The sequence below is a fragment of the Oncorhynchus keta genome, chromosome 36 (assembly GCF_023373465.1).
Source record: "Oncorhynchus keta strain PuntledgeMale-10-30-2019 chromosome 36, Oket_V2, whole genome shotgun sequence".
Taxonomy (NCBI): domain Eukaryota; kingdom Metazoa; phylum Chordata; class Actinopteri; order Salmoniformes; family Salmonidae; genus Oncorhynchus; species Oncorhynchus keta.
The window spans coordinates 29,073,445-29,091,267 of record NC_068456.1 but is presented as its reverse complement, the minus strand read 5'-3'; the positions used below and the strand labels follow the sequence as shown (position 1 = coordinate 29,091,267).

General features: G+C 44.1%; 1 protein-coding gene across 1 annotated transcript in view; it reads right to left on the bottom strand.

Annotated features, from left to right (window-relative positions):
- The window catches only part of LOC118373043 (lysyl oxidase homolog 4-like), a 59,106-nt gene extending 43,661 nt beyond the window's left edge, over window positions 1-15,445 (bottom strand). Inside the window, exons 1-4 of the mRNA XM_052498848.1 lie at window positions 15,141-15,445; window positions 13,001-13,345; window positions 8,385-8,692; window positions 7,866-8,080 (exon numbers count right to left, since the gene is read on the bottom strand). Coding sequence (XP_052354808.1) covers window positions 7,866-8,080; window positions 8,385-8,692; window positions 13,001-13,325 — 848 coding nt within the window. The 5' untranslated portion in view covers window positions 13,326-13,345; window positions 15,141-15,445. The remainder of the gene's footprint in view (window positions 1-7,865; window positions 8,081-8,384; window positions 8,693-13,000; window positions 13,346-15,140) is intronic.
- Between the last annotated feature and the right edge of the window lie 2,378 nt (window positions 15,446-17,823).

The following is a 17,823-nucleotide window of genomic DNA, read 5'->3' as shown; positions in this document are numbered from 1 at the left end:
CATCAAAAGTTGAATTATATGTATATGTAAGTTTCAGACAGACATATACTGCAGCAGGAACTGATTCAGCATCTACAGCAGCTGAAGAGTGCAAAGGATTGAATGTTAGCTCAAATGCAAAAATAATGCCATGCCAATCATGCTAAAGGACTTGTGGTGGATTGAGACAGACACACACGCTGCAAATTGAATTGAACACTTATTCTTAAATGAAATTCGTAAAATAACTTGGATGTGTCTACCATGTGTCTCTGTTGTAAAACGTTCGAAACCCAGAGAATAGACACACACATATACGCAAAGGCGCGCCAGCATACACACACACACACCCACACACACGTAACCAGGGGAGAGAATGTCTGTGACATAATTGTGACCTCACCACACACCAATCAAACCAACTATTTCCCTCACCACACTGGCACTGACTAAATTGAGCACCGAGGAAAGAAAACCACATATCAACCATTTCCCAGACTCCTTTGATTCAGTTACAGTATATTTGGTTGAACTTCACCTAAATTCCCTTAACTTCAACCTAACTTCAAAGCATTAGAAAAAAGTGCTATATAAAACCCATGTATTGTTACTACTACTCTAACTTTATTCATGCTACTTCTCCTGTCTTTGAAGATACAGTGTCCTCTGAAAGTATTCATACTCCCTCCATACTTATTCCACATTTAGTTGTGTTACAACCTGAACTCAAAATTGATTAAATATATGTTTTTCTCTCACCGATCTACACAGAATTCCCCATAATGACAAAGTGAAAACATGTTTTTAGATTTTTTTTGCTAATTTATTAAAAATGAAATACATAAATATCTCATTTACATGAGCATTCACACCCCTGAGTCAATACATGTTAGAATCAACTTTGGCAGCGATTACAGCTGATTAGTATTTCTGGGTAAGTCTCTAAGAGCTTTGCTCACCTGTATTGTATAATATTTGCACAAGCTCAAGTTGTTTGTCCCTCAACTCTTGACATGGATTTTCAAGCCGATATAATTAAGTCAAAACTGTAACTCTGCCATGAACAGTGGTGTGTTGTGTTGGATTTCCCCCAAACATGACACTTTATAATCAGGACATAAAGTTTATTACTTTGACCAATTTGTTTGCAGTTTTACTTTAGCACCTTATTGCAAAAAGGATGCATGTACAGGCTTCCTTATTTTCCCAATATGTTAGTATTGTGGAGAAACTACAATGTTGTGGATCCATCCTCAGTTTTCTCCTATCACGGCCATTAAACTCTGTAACTGTTTTAAAATCACCATTGGCCTCATGGTGAAATCCCTGAGCGGTTTCCTTCCTCTCCGGCAACTGAGTTAGGAAGGACACCTGTGTCTTTGTGGTGACTGGGTGTATTGATACACCACCCAAAGTGTAATTTATAACTTCACCAGGCTCAAAGGGGTATTCAACGTCTGCTGTTTTTAATGTTTACCCATCTACCAATAGGTGCTCTTCTTTGGCGAAGCATTGGAAAACCTCCCTGGTCTTTGTGGTTAAATCCGTGTTTCAAATTCACTGCTCGATGGACCTTACAGATGATTGTATTGTGGGGTACAGAGATGAGGTAGTCATTCAATAATCATATTAAACACTAAGACATTTCAGCTTTTCATTTAAAAAAAACAGAATTCCAGTTTGACATTATGGTGTATTGAGTGCAGGCCAGTAACACAAAATCTCTATTGAATTCATTTTAAATTGAGTCCGTAACACAACAAAATGTGGAAAAAGTCAAGGAGTGTGAATACTTTCTGAAGGTACTATATTTAGGGTGCACATATCCCTCTTTCTCTAATATGATTGTACAGATGTTAATTAGCTAGCAAGTGAATATTATGAACACTTGTATGAACACACATATTGAGCAGGTGGGTTAGAAAACAGAACTACTGTTCACTACACCTCTGACTCTGTAATGGTATGTGTTTAAATGTGTTTAACGGTTCTCCTTCCCAGAACCCCAGTCTGCCTGTATAATCAGTGTGTTACAGGCTCTACCCCTCGTTTACCGAGAGAGAGAGAGAGAGAGAGAGAGAGAGAGAGAGAGAGAGAGAGAGAGAGAGAGAGAGAGAGAGAGAGAGAGAGAGAGAGAGAGAGAGAGACAGAGAGAGAGAGAGAGAGAGAGAGGGGAGAGAGAGAGAGAGAGAGAGAGAGAGAGAGAGAGAGAGCGAGAGACAGAGAGAGAGAGAGAGAGAGAGAGAGAGGAGAGAGAGAGACAGAGAGAGGGAGAGAGAGACAGAGAGAGAGAGAGAGAGAGAGAGAGAGAGAGAGAGAGAGAGAGAGAGAGAGAGGGAGAGAGAGAGAGAGAGAGAGAGAGAGAGAGAGAGAGAGAGAGAGAGAGAGAGAGAGAGAGAGAGAGAGAGAGAGAGAGAGAGAGGGGAGAGAGAGAGAGAGAGAGAGAGAGAGAGAGAGAGAGAGAGAGAGAGAGAGAGAGAGAGAGAGAGAGAGAGAGGCTAATTAGAGGGACCCACCCCTGTTGCTAAACGACAACAACCTTCCTGCTGTTTCTTTTTTTCATCACCGTCACACTCCCTTGCTTTCCTTACCACTTTAGCACTTTCTCTCCCCCTTCACCTCTCCCTCTCCCTCTCCAGCATCTTCCTCCCTTACCCTGCAGTGCCAGAAGAAGTACCCCATGCAATGTTTGAACCCCGGATATGAATAGCAACTACTTTCAACACCAAATGTCTTTGTCAGGATAGTGATTGCTGGGAACCATCGATCTTAGATCCACAGTTTTGAGTTGTCCAGATGAAGTTGCATAGTCTGTGTCCTCCTATCATGGATGATCCTCTTTCTATGGGCTCAGAGATGATAGCCTGTGAGCTCCTCCTTGGCTATGGACGATCTCTTATGCAAGTACAGTACATGCAATAAAACACGTCAGTCAAAACACAACTGAATGAATTACAGCTTGGGCTGACAACCACAGTTAAACGCCAAAACCACATAAAGCACAGCCGCCCGCCATACATAGGCCTACATTTATTTTACCTTTATTTAACTAGGCAAGTCAGTTAAGAACAAATTCTTATTTTCAATGACAGCCTAGGAACAGTGGGTAAACTGCCTGTTCAGGGGCAGAACGACAGATTTGTACCTTGTCAACCTTCCGGTTACTAGTCCAACGCTCTAACCACTAGGCTACCCTGCCGCCCCATAAATCAAAAGAAGCTATATAAATTAGAGACAAGCTCACATTAGATCCCTCAGGTTTCTCAGATCTGAGACACCAACCGAGACCGAATCGGTTACAAAAAATGTCACTCTAAGGAAAATGATACACCCCCATCTGGGCTGAAGCGCAATTAATCAATTGTAGGACCTCTAATCTCCACGGTGACAGAGAGAGACAGACAGTTGCTGACACAGTGGGGCCACAGCTGGGCCCAAGCTATAATTGGAGACAGTAGAAAACCCTGGGTAGTCTGAGTGGCTCAGTTCCACACACACACACACACACACACACACACACACACACACACACACACACACACACACACACACACACACACACACACACACACACACACACACACACACACACACACACACACACACACACACACACACACACACACACACACACACACACACACACACACACACACACACACACACGATGCATGCATACACACACACGCACTTACAGCCATTAACAGACAGACACACATACACACACACACACACAGCTATAATTGGGGTGTTTTTTTCTCTGGCGGCAAGCAGGGCAGAAACCTGAAGAGCCTCAGTACTAGCCAACCTACAATTACAACATCTCCAGGGTCTCATCCAGACCAGTAGACACGGACAAGAGCCAGGAGGGGACAGGAGCCATATGCTCTGGTCTCGTTTGAGCTTTCTAAGAATGGACCAGAGACTGTCTGAACAAGCTACTGTAGGTCAATTCATGCCAGGTCATGCCAGTCCTAATTGGGTTCTACTGGGTTAGGACTACAGTAACTTTCATTTTCTGTGAAATAAATGATATTTTCATTTTGGGTTCTTGGACGAATGTGATAATTATCAAAGTTACAGACTGCACCTTTAAGCCATGTTAAAATCAATCAATCATCAGTAAGTCAATCACTCATTCTATTTTAGAATGTGGAATATTGGGATACACATAAAAACTGTAGTGTCTTAAATTATCAACCAACCAGGACTAAAATACTAATAAAATCCATGAGAACAAAACTATAAAATAGCAAAACTGGCCTTAATAAACTATACAGACTTTAAACATGTCTGTCTAATCTGAGGTATAAAAAAACAATCTTGCCTTTCTGGGTCATATCAGAGTGATGTGGTGCCAGGGATAAAGCTTTCACTAGCTGGACCAGCAGGCACACAAACACTGGGGTACAGTTCAGTAGGCACGCAATCAAAGAAAACGCTTTGAAACAGATGGAATTTAGCCAATGAGAAAGTCCCTTTTTGTTGTGCGTTTCCAGATGTGTTCTCTCGTTTGTCCCTTCGGAACACAACACCAGGTCAACCCTAGGACACAGAGACCCAACTGAATGAAAATAGATAGCAACCACTGCCGTCCCAAATGCCTTGTTATTTACTCAACTGAGAATAAAACATACTGACAGAAAAACAAACTGGCGGTTTGAACTCTGAAAAGATAATGGCCAAATATCTGTACTTGCGTTCTAAAAAGTAGGCATTTTGGGTTTTCAAAAATATAATGTTTTATAGTATTTGATATTTAGAAAATGTTGTATGATTTAAGTGTCTTGATGTCATACTTATTTAGGCTTTTCATGTAGTAGAATTATCTGAACACTATTGAGGAAGAGTCGTCTCAGATCCATGTGGGATCCAGCCTATAATTAGCTGAGGTGACAAGCTGTACCCAAATGAACGAGCAGTAAAGAAGGGGTGAAAGGTCGCAAGGCACTTAAGCCTAATTGCTCCTGATAGTCTCTCTGAATAAGAGCGTCAACTAAATGACTATAATGTAAATGTCCCGTACAATAATAAGTACACAGTATGCAGTTTTAGTAAGTAGCCTATAGGTAAGACAGATTTCGGACACGGCCATTGGACCACATGCACTTGTCAAAACAAACAGACAAATACTCCTGAATATATCCACTCTCAGTCTATTGATTTATTCCCTACTTTATTTTTCTTCTTCTTCTGTTGACATCTTTTTTCCTTTCTTTCATTCCTCCTTCTTTGAACATTGTTTCTGTGACCTCACAGGTTTAAAAACAAGAGGCCAACAGAATTCAACTGCCTATGAATTCTTCTGAAGTCCTTCAGACTACACCAACCTTGTCCTGTTTCTCTCTCGTCTCCCTTACAATTCCAGTATACTGGCTATGAGCCTAGGTAGGGCCTCTGTCTTCCACGGTGCCATTATGGAGCTAAATATCTCATTGGAATTAATCACCTCTGAAAATGTACCAATCCAGTCTTGAAACTCCCCTCACTTGAATGTAACATGACAGGGAAATGTCTAGTGAGGAAATGAACCGGCTAAAACAGTAGCTCTCTCTTTAAACCGATACAGGAATCAGAACAGATGTTATGGTCAGTTCAGTCACACGCACGCACGCATGCACGCACGCACGCACACACACACAGTAGCTACAGTAGCTGCAGCCTATATTTTTTTATTTTTTTTATTTTTTTTTTAACCTTTATTTAACCAGGCAAGTCAGTTAAGAACATATTCTTATTTTCAATGACGGCCTGGGAACAGTGGGTTAACTGCCTGTTCAGGGGCAGAACGACAGATTTGTACCTTGTCAGCTCGGGGGTTTGAACTCGCAACCTTCTGGTTACTTATATGGAGAATGAATGTCTCCACTTTGAGTCACACAGGACAAAACCATTAGGAAATAATTACAGTAGGATGTCCATGACAGTCTGGACAGAGGACTCATTCATGATGGGACAGAAATAGTCGTGCTAATGCTTGGTTCTCCCTCGGTTCTAAGCTAAACCGTCCTAATACCACTGATTTCCACAGGGTCAGAGGAAGTACAGTTAGGTCTGTGAGTGAGTGAGTCAGTGAGTGAGTGAGTGAGTGAGTGAGTGAGTGAGTGAGTGAGTGAGTGAGTGAGTGAGTGAGTGAGTGTGTCAGTGTGTCAGTATGTCAGTGTGTCAGTGAGTCAGTGTGTCAGTGAGTCAGTGTGTCAGTGAGTCAGTGAGTGAGTGTGTGAGTGAGTGAGTGAGTGAGTGAGTGAGTGAGTGAGTGAGTGAGTGAGTGAGTGAGTGAGTGAGTGAGTGAGTGTGTCAGTATGTCAGTGTATCAGTGAGTCAGTGTCCTAATACCACCGATTTCCACAGGGTCAGAGGAAGTACAGTTAGGTCCGTGAGTGAGTGAGTCAGTGAGTGAGTGAGTGAGTCAGTGTGTTATTGAGTGAGTGAGTGAGTGAGTGAGTGAGTGAGTGAGTGAGTGAGTGAGTGAGTGAGTGAGTGAGTGAGTGAGTGTGTCAGTGAGTCAGTGAGTGAGTGTGTTAGTGTGTCAGTGAGTCAGTGTGTCAGTGAGTCAGTGAGTCAGTGTGTTAGTGTGTCAGTGTGTTAGTGTGTCAGTGTGTCAGTGAGTCAGTGTGTCAATGTGTCAGTGTGTCAGTGTGTTAGTGTGTCAGTGAGTGAGTGTGTTAGTGTGTCAGTGAGTCAGTGAGTCAGTGTGTTAGTGTGTCAGTGTGTCAGTGAGTCGGTGAGTCAGTGTGTCAATGTGTCAATGTGTCAATGAGTAAGTAAGTGAGTCTGACAACTGAGGACGTTTTGTCTGAGAACTGAGAGACTTCCTAATATGAATACCATAAACATGAGGACATGTACATCCAGACAAAACCTCAGCCCTGTCCGAAAACCACCCCCTACACCTTCCAACTATTTGCTATGGTCATTCTCCCCACTCCCTCAACAGTCTTTACTCTGCTTCCACCCCAATGGACATTTATTTATTCATCACTGCTACAGTTGTTATGATGTATATAGTGCTATTTCTATTTATATTGGGGGGGTTTATTACCATTTCCATTATTTTGGGGTGGCAGGGAGCCTAGTGGTTAGAACAGGGAGCCTAGTGGTTAGAGCGGGGAGCCTAGTGGTTAGAGCAGGGAGCCTAGTGGTTAGAGTGGGGAGCCTAGTGGTTTGAGTAGGGAGCCTAGTGGTTAGAGCAGGGAGCCTAGTGGTTAGAGCAGGGAGCCTAGTGGTTAGAGCTGGGAGCCTAGTGGTTAGAGCAGGGAGCCTAGTGGTTAGAGCAGGGAGCCTAGTGGTTAGAGCAGGGAGCCTAGTGGTTAGAGCAGGGAGCCTAGTGGTTAGAGCGGGGAGCCTAGTGGTTAGAGCGGGAGCCTAGTGGTTAGAGCGGGGAGCCTAGTGGTTAGAGCAGGGAGCCTAGTGGCTAGAGCAGGGAGCCTAGTGGTTAGAGCAGGGAGCCTAGTGGTTAGAGCAGGGAGCCTCGTGGTTAGAGCAGGGAGCCTAGTGGATAGAGCAGGGAGCCTAGTGGTTAGAGCAGGGAGCCTAGCGGTTAGAGCAGGGAGCCTAGCGGTTAGAGCAGGGAGCCTAGCGGTTAGAGCAGGGAGCCTAGTGGTTAGAGCAGGGAGTCTAGTGGTTAGAGAGTTGGGCCAGTAACTGAAAGGTTGCTAGATCGAATCCCCGAGCTGACAAGGTAAAAATCTGTCGTTCTGCCCCTGAACAGGCAGTTAACCCACTGTTCCTATGCTGTTATTGTAAATAAGAATGTGTTCTTAACTGACTTACCTAGTTTAAATAAAGGTTTTAAAAAATACATATATATATGTATGTATATATATATACATACATACATTTCCCTTAATCCTAGATATTGTAGCTGAATGGAGTGGGTTATTTACTTGTATGTTCTTTCGTTGTGTAGTTCTGCCTCAGGGAACCCCAGCATTCCACACACCACTCTGCTGCTGTTGAGGTTCCAGCCCAGGTCACACACCTGCCTCCATCTCCCAGCATGCTTCACTTCCACCACGCCCTCAGTGATCAGGGCCCGCTTCTTAGTGTGCATCAGGATGGGCCGCAGACGCACCTCCTGGATACGCACCTTGCTGGAATACTGAGGGGGAGGGGATTTCTTAAAACTTTGCTGTAAAAAAGTTTGATCAAGGACACTTTCAAATTCAAATGACTTAAGTGAATAATTTCCAACTGGGACAGTAAATATATAGATTGATTGGTTAATTGATTGGCAGTATCGGTGGTTGATCAGCAAATAACAGACATTAGCAAGTACCAGAGTTATAGAGTTGGTGGTGCCCACTGTAGCTGTTTACTAGGTTGTATAGATGTTGTCTCAGGTTATGTCTACTTTACTACTAGCAGTAGCAGGGATAGAGAGTATAAGGTGCAATGCTACCTACCGGGTTGTAGTGGTGCTGTCTCTGGCTGGGCCTCTCTGGAGGGTGTCCGTTCCCATGATGGGCCTGTCGGGAGTTACTGCGGCTGGCCAGGATGCTTTGCCACTGGGGCGAGACGCTGACATCCGGATGCAGGGCCACTGACTGACCATTACGTGACCCCGTGACCTGGTCCAGTCGTCGCTCCGGACTGCAGACCACGCCAAGGTCCTCAGAGTGCTTGCAATCATTGACACCCCAGCCGTTATGTTTACAGTCTTTCACAGTCTTCTCTGTGCCGTCACAACGCACGTTGTCCATCCAGATAGGACCTGGGGACGGTGGAAACAGGGTTATTATCGGATATGGACATCAACTTGTCATTGATGTCTGGTTGGACGGATTCAAGTATCTACTGATTGATTGACTGGTTGAATCATCCATCCCTTTATGAATTCCTTCATTCCTTCACTGATATAATAATTGATAGCCACATTTGATAAAAATGTGCCGTAAATATGCCATATACAGTAATAAGATGCAACTGTGGGACTGTGAGCCTGTCTCCCCAGCTTCTGTAGGCCTCCAACACCCAACTGTGGGACTGGGAGCCTGTCTCCCCAGCTTCTGTAGGCCTCCAACACCCAACTGTGGGACTGGGAGCCTGTCTCCCCAGCTTCTGTTGTCCTCCAACACCCAACTGTGGGACTGTGAGTCTGTCTCCCCAGCTTCTGTAGGCCTCCAACACCCAACTGTGGGACTGGGAGCCTGTCTCCCCAGCTTCTGTAGGCCTCCAACACCCAACTGTGGGACTGGGAGCCTGTCTCCCCAGCTTCTGTAGGCCTCCAACACCCAACTGTGGGACTGGGAGCCTGTCTCCCCAGCTTCTGTAGGCCTCCAACACCCAACTGTGGGACTGGGAGCCTGTCTCCCCAGCTTCTGTAGGCCTCCAACACCCAACTGTGGGACTGGGAGCCTGTCTCCCCAGCTTCTGTAGGCCTCCAACACCCAACTGTGGGACTGTGAGCCTGTCTCCCCAGCTTCTGTAGGCCTCCAACACCCAACTGTGGGACTGGGAGCCTGTCTCCCCAGCTTCTGTAGGCCTCCAACACCCAACTGTGGGACTGGGAGCCTGTCTCCCAGCTTCTGTTGTCCTCCAACACCCAACTGTGGGACTGTGAGTCTGTCTCCCCAGCTTCTGTAGGCCTCCAACACCCAACTGTGGGACTGGGAGCCTGTCTCCCCAGCTTCTGTTGTCCTCCAACACCCAACTGTGGGACTGGGAGCCTGTCTCCCCAGCTTCTGTAGGCCTCCAACACCCAACTGTGGGACTGGGAGCCTGTCTCCCCAGCTTCTGTTGTCCTCCAACACCCAACTGTGGGACTGGGAGCCTGTCTCCCAGCTTCTGTAGGCCTCCAACACCCAACTGTGGGACTGTGAGCCTGTCTCCCCAGCTTCTGTTGGCCTCCAACACCCAACTGTGGGACTGGGAGCCTGTCTCCCCAGCTTCTGTAGGCCTCCAACACCCAACTGTGGGACTGGGAGCCTGTCTCCCCAGCTTCTGTAGGCCTCCAACACCCAACTGTGGGACTGTGAGCCTGTCTCCCCAGCTTCTGTTGTCCTCCAACACCCAACTGTGGGACTGGGAGCCTGTCTCCCCAGCTTCTGTAGGCCTCCAACACCCAACTGTGGGACTGGGAGCCTGTCTCCCCAGCTTCTGTAGGCCTCCAACACCCAACTGTGGGACTGGGAGCCTGTCTCCCCAGCTTCTGTAGGCCTCCAACACCCAACTGTGGGACTGTGAGCCTGTCTCCCCAGCTTCTGTAGGCCTCCAACACCCAACTGTGGGACTGGGAGCCTGTCTCCCCAGCTTCTGTTGTCCTCCAACACCCAACTGTGGGACTGGGAGCCTGTCTCCCCAGCTTCTGTAGGCCTCCAACAACCAAGTTTACATCACCAATTACATCACCAAAATAACCCTGCAGTGAATGAGCTGAGCCTGCCACCATCATAAAGACACAAAGAAAACTTATGGGACTTCACTGCACTCCTTATTACAGTCACTGCCTGGCAGGCTGGCGTGGCAATATACGGCCTTGAGAGGAACATTTGTTTTAGAGTAATGACAGCCTTGCCCTGCCAGCGATGTGCTACACATGCCTTGTTTTATAGACATGCTTTATTTCCAACTTTAAATTACAATTAAAGGGAAGGGTGAGTGAACCGACAAGGCAGTAGCGAGGCTAGCTGTCTAGCACTGCAATCCTATCCTGGGATAGGCTACTGCTGTTGTGAAATATCTAGAGTGCCTTGCGAAAGTATTTGGCCCCCTTGAACTTTGCGACCTTTTGCCACATTTCAGGCTTCAAACATAAAGATATAAAACTGTATTTTTTTTGTGAAGAATCAACAACAAGTGGGACACAATCATGAAGTGGAACGACATTTATTGGATATTTCAAACTTTTTTAACAAATCAGAAACAGAATAATTGGGCGTGCAAAATTATTCAGCCCCCTTAAGTTAATACTTTGTAGCGCCACCTTTTGCTGCGATTACAGCAGTAAGTCGCTTGGGGTATGTCTCTATCAGTTTTGCACATCGAGAGACTGAAATTTTTTCCCATTCCTCCTTGCAAAACAGCTCGAGCTCAGTGAGGTTGGATGGAGAGCATTTGTGAACAGCAGTTTTCAGTTCTTTCCACAGATTCTCGATTGGATTCAGGTCTGGACTTTGACTTGGCCATTCTAACACCTGGATATGTTTATTTTTGAACCATTCCATTGTAGATTTTGCTTTATGTTTTGGATCATTGTCTTGTTGGAAGACAAATCTCCGTCCCAGTCTCAGGTCTTTTGCAGACTCCATCAGGTTTTCTTCCAGAATGGTCCTGTATTTGGCTCCATCCATCTTCCCATCAATTTTAACCATCTTCCCTGTCCCTGCTGAAGAAAAGCAGGCCCAAACCATGATGCTGCCACCACCATGTTTGACAGTGGGGATGGTATGTTCAGGGTGATGAGCTGTGTTGCTTTTACGCCAAACATAACGTTTTGCATTGTTGCCAAAAAGTTCAATTTTGGTTTCATCTGACCAGAGCACCTTCTTCCACATGTTTGGTGTGTCTCCCAGGTGGCTTGTGGCAAACTTTAAACAACACTTTTTATGGATATCTTTAAGAAATGGCTTTCTTCTTGCCACTCTTCCACAAAGGCTAGATTTGTGCAATATACGACTGATTGTTGTCCTATGGACAGAGTCTCCCACCTCAGCTGTAGATCTCTGCAGTTCATCCAGAGTGATCATGGGCCTCTTGGCTGCATCTCTGATCAGTCTTCTCCTTGTATGAGCTGAAAGTTTAGAAGGACGGCCAGTTCTTGGTAGATTTGCAGTGGTCTGATACTCCTTCCATTTCAATATTATCGCTTGCACAGTGCTCCTTGGGATGTTTAAAGCTTGGGAAATCTTTTTGCATCCAAATCCGGCTTTAAACTTCTTCACAACAGTATCTCAGACCTGCCTGGTGTGTTCCTTGTTCTTCATGATGCTCTCTGCGCTTTTAACGGACCTCTGAGACTATCACAGTGCAGGTGCATTTATACGGAGACTTGATTACACACAGGTGGATTGTATTTATCGTCATTAGTCATTTAGGTCAACATTGGATCATTCAGAGATCCTCACTGAACTTCTTTTGAGAGTTTGCTGCACTGAAAGTAAAGGGGCTGAATAATTTTGCACGCCCAATTTTTCAGTTTTTGATTTGTTAAAAAAGTTTGAAATTTCCAATAAATGTCGTTCCACTTCATGATTGTGTCCCACTTGTTTTTGATTCTTCACAAAAAATACAGTTTTATATCTTTATGTTTGAAGGCTGAAATGTGGCAAAAGGTCGCAAAGTTCAAGGGGGCCGAATACTTTCACAAGGCACTGTATTTACTAATCATGCCTGCCAGTAAAAGTCAAGTGCTTTAGAAACTGAAAGGTTTAGGAACTGAATTTTAGTTAGAATGCAGGCGCCCTCTTCACAGAATTGGAAAGATGGGCCTATGGATTAAAGTTCACCCAAATTACTCAATTATATATTGGCTTCCTTACCATGTAAGCAGTCTATGGATGAGGAATGACAGCAATCCATGCTTTGGTTTAGTTTAGTTTCCCTGTTTCCACATAACGTTTTAGAATTTGTGGCACAAATCCCACAGATTGATATGAGCTTTTTCTGCACATCATGTTCATATTATCTATAACTGACTTTGTTAAGCTTCACAATAAATGTTTGATACTTTCAGATGATTCGGACACGATGTGTGAAAAATGCTAATATCGGTCCAATGACTTGAATGGGATTAGTGCAACAAATGCTAAAACGTTAGCACGTGGAAACAGTGACAGGGAAATTAAAGCATGTATTCCTGTCATATATTGTTCATAGACTGCTTACAGGATAATTTTGTAATTTGTGTAATTTTGGTGAACTATCCCTTTAACATGTGACAGCCATATAAAATAATGGAAGCTGACTGTCTTCTTTTAATGTACCTTTCGATTTTAAAGAGTATATTATCTGTATTACATTACAGAAATAAAGATGCGTTTTGATCATTGCGAAAATGCAGCAACTGCTCTGGAACCCTTACCATCACCCTCTCCATATTTGGCACTGTGCGCCCACGTGATGCCGGTCTGAAAGCCCAGCTCGCGGCAGACGACTTTGGCTAGTTTGATATCCACTTCGTCGTCACACACCGTCCCCCACGTGCTGTTGTGAAGCACTTCCACGCGACCCTCGTTCAGTCCCTGGGCGAAGTTTCCCGCCAGGCGCACCTTGGAAACCGGAGCGCGCGCGGTCCTGCTGCGTGGTGAGGATGACGACCATCGGCGGGGTTCCGAACGCGCGGAGGAGGAGAGGAAGAGGAGGAGGAGCAGAGAACTCAAGCAGATGAGGAAGATGCGATGCATCATGTCTGTGTATGGAGTGTCGTCTAGGAGATAGAGAGAAAGGGATTGGGTTAGTAGAGTCATCAACATAATTGACTGAAGGTAATCAGTTGTTTATTAATTGAGTAGATTTGATAATGTGATCAATAGTATTTTATTGAGAGATGATTCATCCCAATTCAATAGTTTGCTACCATAAAAGAAGAGGCATTATTTTAGCTCATAACCAGCAGTGGAATTGTAAGGGAGTAAGAGAGTGAGAGAGAGATGGCTATCTTCAAACAGGCCAATACTGACATCATCTGGACAGAGTTGGTCTATTCTGTCCTATTCAGAGCTGGAAGACAGGTAGGCTACAGGTAAGTGGACAGGTTAGTCTCTCTCTCGCTCTGAAAATACATTTGAACAACATAAAAATAAGCTTAATCCAAAGTTTACAGATACAACGAAGAGGACCTGATAGAAACCAGTCTGATATGAGCAGGATATGTTGAAACTTTTTGTCGATCCAGACATTAAAATCTGAAGTTCAACCACAGAACCATGGTTGCATTTCACATAGACATATAATTAGTCTAGAAATATTTCAGTTCTTAAGTTCTTTCAGCCCCAGATATGTACAAGTATCACCCTGGAGCTATTGAAACGTATTTCACCCCTTCACAGACACAGCGAGACAGGCAGACAGGCAGGCAGGCAGACAGACAGACAGACAGACAGACAGACAGACAGACACAGACAGACAGACAGACAGACAGACAGACAGACAGACGGACGGGCGGACGGGCGGACGGACGGACGGACGGACGGACGGGCGGACGGGCGGGCGGGCGGGCGGGCGGACGGGCGGGCGGGCGGGCGGGCGGACGGACGGACGGACGGACGGACGGACGGACGGACGGACAGACAGACAGGCAGGCAGACAGGCAGACAGACAGGCAGGCAGACAGACAGATGGACGGACAGCATTGCATAATATTATAAATCGACTAAATAACTCCACAAATGTTTGAGACATTCACTGTATCCTCAGAAACACATGAGAATACACTAGATCACATTGAGTTGCACAGAAGCCATAACTTGCTTTGTGTAATTACATATCAGAATACAGAATAGAGCTATTATCATAAATGATGATAATTACATTTGGAACAGAATTCCGCATTTGAATGAAACGTAATCTTAAAATATGGATGAGCTTGATGTTCATCAAATCATGTTTATTCTTTAATCAACTAATCCAGAAAGAAGCAACCACTCATGTTTAACTACCTGATCATCCCTGTATGAGAAGACACAACCAGATAACAGCCAACATGTCAACTTAACATAAATTACCCAGACTAATATATTTCTCTGAAAATGTATTTGTATTTCTCTGAAAGTGTATTTGAATTATACATCAAAAGCATTGCAAGGTCAATAAAAAGGGAATAAAATGAGAATAAAAGAGCAGGATAAGGTACAAATCTGTCGTTCTGCCCCTGAACAGGCAGTTAACCCACTGTTCCCAGGCCGTCATTGAAAATAAGAATTTGTTCTTAACTGACTTGCCTGGTTAAATAAAGGTTAAATAAATAAAAAAAAATAGAAAGCTACAGACACAGCTGTCCTACACGTCCCAGACCGGGAGAGGAGAGAGTGACTGAGTAAGGAGGATGGACTCACCTGATAGAAAGCTACAGACACAGCTGTCCTACACGTCCCAGACCGGGAGAGGAGAGAGTGACTGAGTAAGGAGGATGGACTCACCTGATAGAAAGCTACAGACACAGCTGTCCTACACGTCCCAGACCGGGAGAGGAGAGAGTGACTGAGTAAGGAGGATGGACTCACCTGATAGAAAGCTACAGACACAGCTGTCCTACACGTCCCAGACCGGGAGAGGAGAGAGTGACTGAGTAAGGAGGATGGACTCACCTGATAGAAAGCTACAGACACAGCTGTCCTACACGTCCCAGACCGGGAGAGGAGAGAGTGACTGAGTAAGGAAGTGTGCCTGCTAGATGAGGTCTCTGGTCAATCTTTCTCTTTCTTCTCCTGCCTCCCTCATTCCCTCCCACATTTCTTCTCTCTCTCTTTTTAAGAATTTTCCTGCTCACTCAGAAATGCTGACACACACACACACACAATTGTTTAATTGCATTTTGATTTAACTATAAACATAGTTTGGGGTGTGTGTGCGTTTTAAATGGTGCTGTTGGGAAATAAAGATCTGTTTTCAGATACTGTCTGTGTATAATTTCACTGTTGTACATAATCCCACACATCTCTTGTACCAATAGAGATCAAATGTAGTCACATGTAAGGAATAAAGTCTCTTCTCACAGTCCACTGCATCTCCTATAAACTCACAGGTAGACAAATGTCACTTGATAGACGGTAAAGTGATGAAACAGTTCAGTTTGTATCCTTGATTTTTCACGATCACATGAATAACAATCTGCAGTACGGGAGGAGAGTCAACAGTGGATCTGAGTCATCTTTCAAACAAAAACATCCAGGTTGAATGACTGTAAATCATGTCTTACGCCTTCTTAATGGGTTCAACTAATGCAAAAGTATTCCATCCTCCATGTTCTGTATTGACAGCATGGTGCTGTTGTCTCTACGGGGAGGAGAGATAGGATTCTATCTTAATAATGGCAGAAACAATCCAAACGTTTTAGCACAGAAACATAATGAAATACTGGGGTAATACCTTTGACATGAAAGAAGAATCCGTGTCTGTCCTTTGAATTTATTAATCAATTTAATCATTCAAATAATTAAACATGAGAGTGTATATGTCCTGTACATTCAAGACTGATTATGTGTCATGAATGAATGAATTAATAAATGAGTGAATGAACCTAATCATCAAATCATTCACATTTAGAGTCACATGTTTCTGCTAGTGACACCATCAAATTCTCTTCTCTGATAGGCTGACGGTTGCCTTTACACAACCTCGGTCCAGAATGTTTTACACAACAAGTCTTCGAGGAGGCCAACATGATGTAAGTGTGTGTGTGTGTTGTGTAAATGCTACCAACAGGAAGTTGCTATGTCAGGAATAGTTCCAAAATGTCAAGTTCCAAGTATCCCAAAGAAGCTGCGTAAACCACAGGGTATATATTTCCTTGTTGAGCCCAACCGCAAACCAGCGTTTTAAAATAGGCCCAGCCTCCTTGTCTCTCCCTCTCTGCTAGTGTAAGGGTGGTAGTCAGAGATGGGACTATTGATGAGGGTATAGAACCAGTGAGGAACGTGTGATACGTGAGAGGTGGATTTCTAAGGTCACTTGCCCTCACTTCACTGTTTACCTAAGTGTGGCCGCAATTTCCTGATAAAGCAGGAAGAATAAAAAGCTGTTGTTTGACTCTTTGACTTCATATTGCAAGGTTTTGATAGACAATTGGAATCACAGCTGTTGTCTTTTATACAGTGTAGTAGGCTTATATCTTCTGTATCTAAGACTATGCATGTCGTTTCCAAGGGAGACATCTCCAGGGGATTGTTCAGTCAATCATCATGTGTCTTTATACGTTAGGGATTATTCTGTTCTTCCCCCATGAATGATACATTTTCTAGAACTAATTTGTATATTAGCTTTCACCCTTACACTGTATGACATACAGCATGTCTTTATGGCTTCTATATGTAATACAGCAAGTTAGTCTGTTCTGGGATCAGTTCAGTGTTCAGTAGATCACGGTTGTGTTCATTAGGCCATGCAATGGAAAATGTTTAAAACGTTTTTCAATGGAAACAAACGTTTTTTGTGTTTCCTATTGGGCATTTCCGATAAGAAGTCCCACAGCCCCTACCTGTTTCAGTAAATGTTCTTCTATTTGGTCCCTACTCCAGGTGTCCAGGTTTGTTTGTCTGCTTGTTGGAAAGGTGTTTATTTGATTTCTTACAGAATTAGCCACCTGGAATATTCTGCCCCTGACTGCTGTGTTGATAAATGTATTTCAGTGCAAGCACAAACCTCAGAGCTCCATTTTGAGAAGGACAGGGTGTATTCATAGGATTCATATTCTCATCGGCGATGACCGTAAATTCACAGGTAGACACAGATGGCAAGGCTCTACAGATTTCTACAATTTTTATAAAACAGATATGTTTTCATATAAATTTCACACAAAAAACATGTTTCCATTGTAAAACATTTTCCATTGCATGCCCTAATGAACACAACCGTGATCTACTGAACACTGAACAAAATATAAATGCAAAATGTAAATTGATGGTACCATGTTTCATGAGCTGAAATAAAAGATCCCAGAAGGTTTCTGTATGCCAAAAAGATTATTTCTCTCAAATTTTGTGCACAAATGTTTACATCCCTATTAGCATTTCTCCCTTGCCAAGATAACCCATCCACCTGACAGGTGTGGAATATAAAGAAGCTGATTAAACAGCATGATCATTACACAGGTACACCTTGTGCTGGGGCAATAAAAGGCCACTAAAATGTGCAGTTTTGTCACACAATGCCACAGATGTCTCATGTTTTGAGAGAGTGTGCAATTGG